At 36.9% G+C, this 9023-nt stretch overlaps 1 protein-coding gene across 1 annotated transcript; it reads right to left on the minus strand.

Moving 5' to 3' along the window:
* Positions 1–892: 892 nt before the first annotated feature.
* LOC122280988 (protein NLP7) lies at positions 893–6832 on the minus strand. The gene is made up of 5 exons (XM_043092156.1): positions 6412–6832; positions 3556–4130; positions 3310–3357; positions 2264–3188; positions 893–2122 (listed from the first exon to the last, which is right to left on the minus strand). The coding sequence occupies exons 1-5, from the start codon at positions 6707–6709 to the stop codon at positions 1041–1043; spliced, it is 2928 nt and encodes a 975-aa protein (XP_042948090.1). The 5' UTR covers positions 6710–6832; the 3' UTR covers positions 893–1040.
* Between the last annotated feature and the right edge of the window lie 2191 nt (positions 6833–9023).

Here is a 9023-nt window from a genome sequence, read left to right on the forward strand (position 1 = left end):
TTGGAAATCATTTGATATCTTGGGGATCAAAAAAACAAGCCACAATTGCACGCTCCTCAACAGAGGCTGAGTACAAATCCGTGGCTAATGCAGCCTGTGAACTTATCTGGTTACAATCTCTACTAAAAGAACTTGCTGTTTTTCTCACTGATTCTCCTACTTTGTGGTGTGACAACTTAGGAGCCACATATTTATCGGTAAATCCAGTCCTACATGCTCGGACTAAGCATGTAGAACTAGATTATCACTTTGTGCGTGAGCGCGTGGCTGCCAAGACTCTGCAAGTCTCCTTCATCTCCAGCAAGGATCAGGTTGCCGATATACTCACCAAACCCCTGTCCACAGCCAGGTTTCTTCTTCTCCGTTCAAGCCTCACCCTCACAATGGTGCCGCTTGAATCGCGGGAGGGTATTAAGGCAACTCAACCTACAGCACTACCACTATTGAAAATCATGCAGCATTCAAATAATAAAGCAGAACATTCTGGAAGACTAAATGGTAGTGCTCTAGCACATAGTCTCATAACAGAATAGGGAATATTCTTGTACAGATGTCAACATCATAGTGGATACATTACAGAATTTGTTATATGCTGGTTCTATAAATAGAAGTCCCTTTCATGTACAAAGCAGGGCTGCAAGACATGAAATGAAATGTTGTTGAGTCTGATACGTTGAGCTTTCTTCTTTATTCTTTTATTGTTTTATCAATGGGGAAGATGATAATATATCTTACCTTACTATCAAGTTTAGGTATATATAAGTAGTTGATCTTCCAATTAGTATAATACAGCCATTTTCTTCCTAATAAAAGAAGACGTTTCTCGAGAAAAACTCGAATCGCGCTTGAATCTATGTTTCAAAAGTACTAGTCAAAGGTTATAAGTCGAATCTAGGAAGTCCTAAATTGAATGGAAATTTTATTGCAACTTGAGCATGGCATAAAAACCTAAGATTTACAACTTACAGGATCCCGAGACTACAAGAATGGGACTCTAGAACTACAAATACATACAACCTAATTCTCACTCCCCAGAGCTCTCACAAGTCACACGAGGTCCCTAAATTGGACATTATATCTTGAACCAAAAGCCTGATTGTATTACAGCTCGACAGTCTTGAAATATCCATACACTCCTGCAGGTCAACATCACAGGCTATCAATACCCACTCATGATCATCATCCAGATACTTGATCTCAAATGTACCCACTTCCAGTTTCAACCTCTTTGCCACTTCTTCTTTTAACTCCAAAATACACGAACCCAAGGGGATGTGAAACCTGATGATATCTTCTCTATATGTTGCCTTCACTGTCAGGCTCTTGATCTCCTTCTTAGCTCTATCGTGTGGCATTGTGTGAGCAAGAGGGGCCATGGATTGGTTGGGAGCCATATTGGGACATGGAGGGTTTGTCGAACAAAATTCAGGGAACTGTTCATCCAACAGAGCATCTGCAACTGAAGGACACGGATTTCTCAAATCTTTTGAACTTCCAGAATCCTCAAATGCTACTTGAGGTTCTGTCATCAAAAGAGCATCAGGTATTGAGTATGTAGCTGACATATTTGGTGGACTTGTAGTTGGATATGCCAATTCAGGGGAGCCCCCTACATTAACGCATTGCTCATTGATGGAAGAAACGCATGGATGCTTTGCCAGTACTGTGCTTTCATTTGGGGGACCAACTTGGCCCGAACCGTGGGAAGTTGGGGTCCCAGCACTTTCTTCACACGAGCCATTCCTTGATTTGGACCTGCTTGAACCTTTACCGACCTCTGGAGGAGACCTACTATGATCATGAACAGGTTTCTCCGGACAAAGCATTCTGTCTCCTTGCAATTGATCTCCCATGCCATCCTGTTGATTGCTTTTTAGTGTCGGTGATTCATTCATTTCCTGAGGTTCAGAGGGTTTATAGCATGGTGACGTTTGTTGATTGGATCTGGCGGGAAGTGGACTGGGGTGGATGGAACTTAAACCAAATGCTCCTTCAGCACCTTGAACAGATTCAATTACACGCTTTAGCTTAGAGAGGGAACGTTTGACCTTGTTGATCTTGCGAGATGGCCATCGGGAGATCCCGTGCTGCCTACAGATGCGCTTCATCGTAGTAGGGCAAACTGCAAAGTAAGAATATTCCCAGGAATAATACATTTTAATTGCAGTTTTTAATAAAACTTTTTATGTATAACAAATTCAGTATCACCCAAATCATGAAAGAAAAAATTGCAAGAAGCTTTTCACTAGCAATATAAGCATACCACCAAGGCTCTTTGCAGCATCTTTAAGACTACCAGCAAAATATTGTTGGAGAACTTCAAGACTAATTGATTTCTCAGTTTTTCCACGTTCTTTCTCTGACGTTTTTCTCATCTCCTTATTCTCCAAGGGAGAAAACTTATTGAGGCTTCCAGCACCATTATAATTTATGTCATTCAAGTGCACCATTAACTGTTGTTTTGATGAATCTACCTGCACCATATCTCCCATATTTGGCAAGCCATCAGGCCTAGGAGGTGATTTCGTAGATGGGGGTATTTGTATGGATTCAAGTCTTGAATCAACTCTTTCGTCCGTAGAAACTCTAACGATTTCAACAGATACTTCCTCTTCAAGTTCAATACCTGAAGCAACCTGAAGACTCTGGAAATGCTGCTTCATGGTTGCCAGTAAGGAGCCCAATAATATCTGTTGTTCACAGAAATCTGAGATGCCATGGGGCAGAAAAAATTCGAGAATGTAATCATCATCTCTGGAATGAGTGCTCCGTAAGCAGATTGCAAAACAGCTGGCTAGCCCAAACATTCGTGCATAGTGAACTAAGGGGTAATCAGTTTTGCAGAATAGGGTAACGTTTCCACAGAAACATGAATTATGGGACAAAAATGCTCTCCCAGCAACTCCCTGACCCTTTTGCAAGTGATGCTGAACACAGGCTTCCCGGAATCGCCACATGTGAGCATCTACAACATACAATGCCACATCAGTTGTTGACATGCAGACTTGTGCCATGCAACTACCATCAAAGCTAGTACAGCTCTTCTTCAAACCACCACCTTGGGCCAGAATATTACGATGCCTGCATGGAACCCAAGTCTGAGCCAAAGGTAATTTGTAAGTTTCACACACCACAGTCAATATCCCCAAAATTTCAGCCAGTGCATTCTGGCGACCTTCATTACGGATCTGGTTAAAAACATTTCCAAGCATATATCTGTGTTAGAAAAGGAACAAAAACTGAAAGAAACGGGGTTTATCTTGGTTTCTAGAGCACAAAGATTTGACATGATCGATATTTGCAGCTCACCTGTGTGTTTGGACAATCCAATATCTTGGAACTTGTCAGATTTACTGCCTGCAGGAGAACTGAAATTATGTGACTGAGGAATCTTGAAATTTTGAAGTTAGCAACAATATTTTCCAAGGTGAACAATTTCATGGGCAACAATATTTTTTAAAGAATCTCACGAAGAGCATAATCATCATCTAAATGTCATCAAATAAGAACACAGCATGAAATTTCACATGCACAGCAAGGGGAAAAGAGACCAACCTCAAGTGCTTTGCAGACTTTATCAACTTCAGGTGCATAATTGATCTTTGCTGAAGTCATGATGAGCTCAAGCACAGCAACACAGGACTGGCCGGAAGGCTCAGTCACAGGCAACGCCAAGCTTCCATGAACATTGTAATTCTGGGCATGATTACGACGTGGATATTCCAGCATGGAGTAAAACTGCACATTTGGAGTCCATTCTGGTATTCTTTTCCGGAAAACACGGCCAGGAAGTCCAGGGAGTCCATCGGTCTCCTCATCCACGGGAAACATGTACATCTGAGAGACCATCCTATACTGATGAAGACCATTGATATGAGAACCAATAACAAAAGGCTGCCCAGAAGTCGTGAGCACATACCGACTCCCATTTTTTACAGGTACCCAAACCTGAGCTAGAACATTTTGTTCCGTCAAATCTTTGAAAGTACGAAGTGCCTGTGTCATCCTCTCCTTGATGGCACAATACCCATCTGGATTGTCCAGGGGCACCAGCTCAATAAGTGGAGATGGAAGTCTTTGCTTACCGTCATTATTCACCATTGGCCTTTCAGCTATAGAAATGGGAGTACCTACATATGGTGTAACTTCAAAGTCAGAACCCAAATGAGTGAACCTCTGAGTGAAGCTCCAAGTGGTACAAAACTATCATATGTTTTTAATTGGACAATATCGATGAACCCAATTGAAGATAATAAAAGCTATTGCAGATGGTGATAAAGTTTCAATTCAAAGCCCAGGCTGAACACGATAAACAAGCATCATCCAATACACTAATTCATACAGATATGCAATTGTCTGCTTGATTCTTGACTTAAGAGAAAGATAGAAAGAAAACAAAATTGAAGCAAATTGTATGCTATGCTTTTGATTCTAGAATATGAGGGATCAATTCTTATCATTTGCTAATTCTTTTATATATAGATATATTTTGATAGGTAATAAGAGATTTTATTCAAGTAAATAGGCATATCTCAAGTACACAAGAAGTACACAAGAGAATACACCTAAGTACAAGCTAAAGAAAAACGGTACTAAAAAAAAAACATTACAAATATTCATATCCCCCACAAGATTGTTCACCCAAAACATTAAAGTGCTAAAGAAAAAATCCCTAAATTCCCCCATTGTGCGTTCACAATCTTCGGAGCACCTCCCATTTCTCTCAAGCCATAAACACCAAAACAAACACAAAGGAATCATTCTCCACTCAGCTGTACTGCCTCCACAACCTGCTGCACCTTTCTTTTATATTTTAATATAATTGTTCTAGTTGTGATTTTACGTTTTTATTTCCTTATGTTTTTTATTTCCTCATGTCTTTAATTCCTTATGTTTCTTGCATGGTCAAAATCATGTCCTACTAAGATACTCTAAAGTCTAGGGTTGTTATTACCTGAAAATTAAGCTTGATAGCACCAATAAATAGGCCATCTATATGTAAACCCGAAAACAAATATATATATTCATATTTCAACAAAGTATAAACCCGAAAACAAATATATATTCATATTTCAACAAAGTTCTGTTTGATATTTATTTTATTTTCCAGTCGAGTGATTTCCTTGGAACCCCTTAAGGGTTTAAAGGTTTGTGTCTAGCTAAAACAATATCTAGTCTTTAACAATTGGTATCAAAGCTCATTGGCACTCTGAGATGGGGTAAAAAAACAAGACAAAGAAGAAGGTAACCACCCCATTGATTATGATAGGAGGGTGAAGTCCTTTTAAGGCTGCAATTCAAGCTGGAGGTGAGAGGGGAACAAAATGGCAGATGGTTTGGCGAATATTGGCTCAGCTGGTCATATTTTATCCTATTCTTTCACTTCACAGCTGCCTTCTATGTTGATAGGTCTTTTTAAATCTTCATAAAACAGGGTTTCGTCTTAGACAGTAACTTTTACCTTGTTTTTCTTTATATGTGACATGTAAATCTTTGGATGTATACGTTTTCCTCCACCATAAGTGACAGAAGTAATTAATACTCTTTTTTTTTTTTTTTTTTTTTTTTTTTTTTTTTTTTAAATATGGAGGTGAAAAGATACCTGCTGATTCTATGAGATTCACAACATGCTCCTCCGTTAGGTTTGAATGCCAAGAAGAAACGCAATTGTGGTAGGGATTGCATTGTGAAATGTTCATAATTTGAAGGAAATTCCAGTATTTTTTGTATAAGGTACCAAGATGATTTCAAAGATTCTCATTTTCTAAGGATTCTATTATGGCCAATTTAAATTTTTATCATTTACTAATTTCTGAGATATGCACCTTTTTTATTTTTAGGATCGCTTTCCTTGTTTTCTTTAATGGCCAATTTATCTTAGTTATTGTTAGCTTGAGAATGTCTTTTTTACTGGCACTGGGTTTCTGGGACAAAAGTCCCGCTAATCCTAGGTGCAAAAGCCCTCTCGGCAAGTATTCTAGCTCGAGAATAGCTAGGACAAGATATTACCCTACTATACTTTATATTCTCTGTCAATTGCTAAGAGAAGGATGAACTCAACCAGATATGCATGGCCATATCATAATAGTTCCTTAGTTTAATCTTCCCTTTTTTTGTTGGGGATTCTCCTGCTTCATTCTTTTTGCCTTCCACTTTCTCCTCAACCAAACAGAGCTTAAAAGAACCAGAAAGAAAAAGCAGCAATTACGGTCTTTCCCACTTGCATACTCAATGAAAAATCCGAAACTCGAAGCAAAAAGCAGTAGTATCGATACCAAAACCCAATTCTAATCAACAACCCAAACCAAACACTGCAAAATAAACTTCTAAACTTGTATTGCAACATTTCCAATAGAATCAAATCAAAATATCAGAATCCAATCCTATAACGATATGAGAGACCAAACTCACCGGATAGCAAGCCCGAGCAGTCCGGGAGAGCTGAGGAGGCATGCGTTGCGTCGTCGTTTCCATCGAGGAAAGCCCAGAGAGGAGAGAAGGCCCGGTCGGAGCAGGAGAGGCGATCATTATCGTTATTTTCGCGGTTGTGGTGGGAGAATAAGGAGATCTGATCCAACGGCCAGGAACCATCAAGATCATCCAGGTCCATGACCAACGCCTCGAATCTGTCCTCCTCTTCCTCCACCTCTACCGTTGGTCCCGGTGACTTGGGAGGGAAGCCGGAGTTCTGTTCCTCCGGCCCGCCCATTTTCGTCGCGCACACTGTTTCCGGGATATAGTTTCACTTTTCACCGAAATGACAGAGGAGGGTGAGGTAATCCATTGGAATCCGACAGCATGTACCAGTTGCATGACTGGAGATAAAATAATTGGGCTTCTAACCTATGTTGCATCTCACGTGTAACCAAATTAAAATAAAAAAATAAAAAAATTATATGTATATAATTATTTTACGATTCACGTTACAACTCTATTTAAAATAGAGGATATTAATATAAAATTTGAATTTTAATAAAGTGAAAAGCTTATATATATTTTATTAATCGATTTAAAATGACTTTAAAAATAATTATATTTATATTATTTTTCAAAAACTTTATAGAAATAACATTTATAATTATAGATTACACAAGTTTTATGTATTTTTTTTTTTAAAAATAAGTAAATATAAAAATTATATAAAAAAATTAATTTTTTTAATAATAAATTTCATTCTTTTCAAAAAGAATGTGCAAAGTTTAAATAACTCATAATTATATCTACGTTACTTAAATTTTATAAAATGGTCGAATGCTTTGTCGTGTGGAGATGGGTTTCTTTTGTAAAGGAAATGAGAAAATATGTCTTTTTAGAAAGAAAAGGAGACAAGTCTATAATTAAGACTAACGATAGGTAAAAGTTTTAAGTAGACAATTCGTGTAAGTCCCTTTTTTTTTTCTTGAAAAAAAAGGGGTATACTAATAAAGAATATATTTTTTTATACCTTTCCATAATAAGATTTAATATTTTTACAAAAATATTGCATGAGACTTATTTATTTGGAGTTGTACAAATAATTACTCTTGTAATTAATCTAGTAATAAAAGAAAATGTGAGAAACAAGTGTTAGTGCCTATGATGTGGATGATCAATGTGATGCTTAACAAAAGCTAATCTTACTTTACACAAAAGAATATTTGCTGATTCACCCAACTACCATATTTTGTTGGCCTTCTTGTGGGGCTCAATTAAAATATATATATATATAGAAACATGAGATTAACCCAACTGCTATTTGCTTTTTAATGATGCCATTGTAACAAGTTTATCTGTTTTTGACGATATAAGGCTAGGTCTGGTTATATAAATACTTTCAATCTATTTTATTTTATTATTATAATTTTTTTTTAATTTTTATATAACATAGGATAAATAATTTAATTTTTTAAATATTAAAATAATAATAATATTAAAAAATTATAATAATATTTTATTTAATTCTTAACTTTTATATAAAATTATCTCATTTTATTATTCAAATATGATTTAAGAGAAACTGGTACTTACTATAGGCAACACGTGAATCTCATGCTCAAGTTTGTCGACATCATTTTTCTCAGGAATCTTTAGAGCAGCGTGTAAGTACAGTGAACCAATATGAGTATTTTTTCTATAAATTTAGCGAAGAGAAAATGAAAATGCAAAGAATTTAGTAATAAAAGAAGAGTGATAGATCAATTATTATCCTTTCTAACGTCTTAGTAAGAAAGAAAGTGCATTCTCTTAATTGATTTGCCTTGATGGTTACAAGAAGTCGATGTACATGTACCATTCAAGTAACTTTGGAAAATTCAAAGTTGTTTGGGAAATTGCTTTCGGCTGTCGGCTTTAAGTTAACGTTTCTAACTCGGCAACTTCGTCCTTTTTCGCATCCAAATCTTGACTTGGACTCAATAAAATTAATTACACCTGGCCCGCCAAGGACTTTTGTTTGGTCGACCTGGCACAATTCGACGCCCGTACAGTATCGACCCGACCCGACACATTCGAATTGGTGCCGGGTAAAATTTCATTTAAAAAAAGAAAAAAAAAACCCCATTTACAATTTTGAACGAAATCAACTTTATTGTATATATTGGTACCAAAACATCGTACAAAGAAAACTTATCCAATTAAGTGCTTAATTTCTTAAATTGAGAATTTTGTCAACCTTCCTCCGAGTATCAAAAGATTTATTAAATTGATGATTCTTAATTTGTGAAATTGTGAGAGCTAAGATAGATTGATTTGTTTGGCTGCCATAAATTGGTTGCAAATATAAAGAGTCAGGTGCCAAATCCTTCACTTGTTGAGTTTTCATTGATGCTCATCGGACCATCTTAAACATGTGAATATAAAGGGAGAATCTGAAGAAGAGATACAACTCATCATTTTCCTTTATTTGTTCGCTTGGAACCAAAACAAACACCTTTGTCTTTGTTTTCTTGGCTTCAAAAGAAGCCTCTCCTTCTCCAGTTTCATTTTCCTCTTTACCATCAAAGCAAACAACTTTACACCTTCCTTAAATACCCAGCAAATTAACC

The sequence above is a fragment of the Carya illinoinensis genome, chromosome 11 (assembly GCF_018687715.1).
Source record: "Carya illinoinensis cultivar Pawnee chromosome 11, C.illinoinensisPawnee_v1, whole genome shotgun sequence".
Classification (NCBI taxonomy): Eukaryota; Viridiplantae; Streptophyta; class Magnoliopsida; order Fagales; family Juglandaceae; genus Carya; species Carya illinoinensis.

Bases quoted from the DNA above. Each gene is read 5' to 3' on its own strand.
- LOC122280988 (XM_043092156.1), bottom strand. From the start codon at position 6,709: ATGGGCGGGCCGGAGGAACAGAACTCCGGCTTCCCTCCCAAGTCACCG. The intron at 3,358-3,555 runs GTTGGTCTCTTT...GTTCTCCTGCAG, and splicing joins AAGTCTGCAAAGCACTTGAG to GCAGTAAATCTGACAAGTTC. The intron at 2,123-2,263 runs GTATGCTTATAT...CTTACTTTGCAG, and splicing joins TGCTGCAAAGAGCCTTGGTG to TTTGCCCTACTACGATGAAG.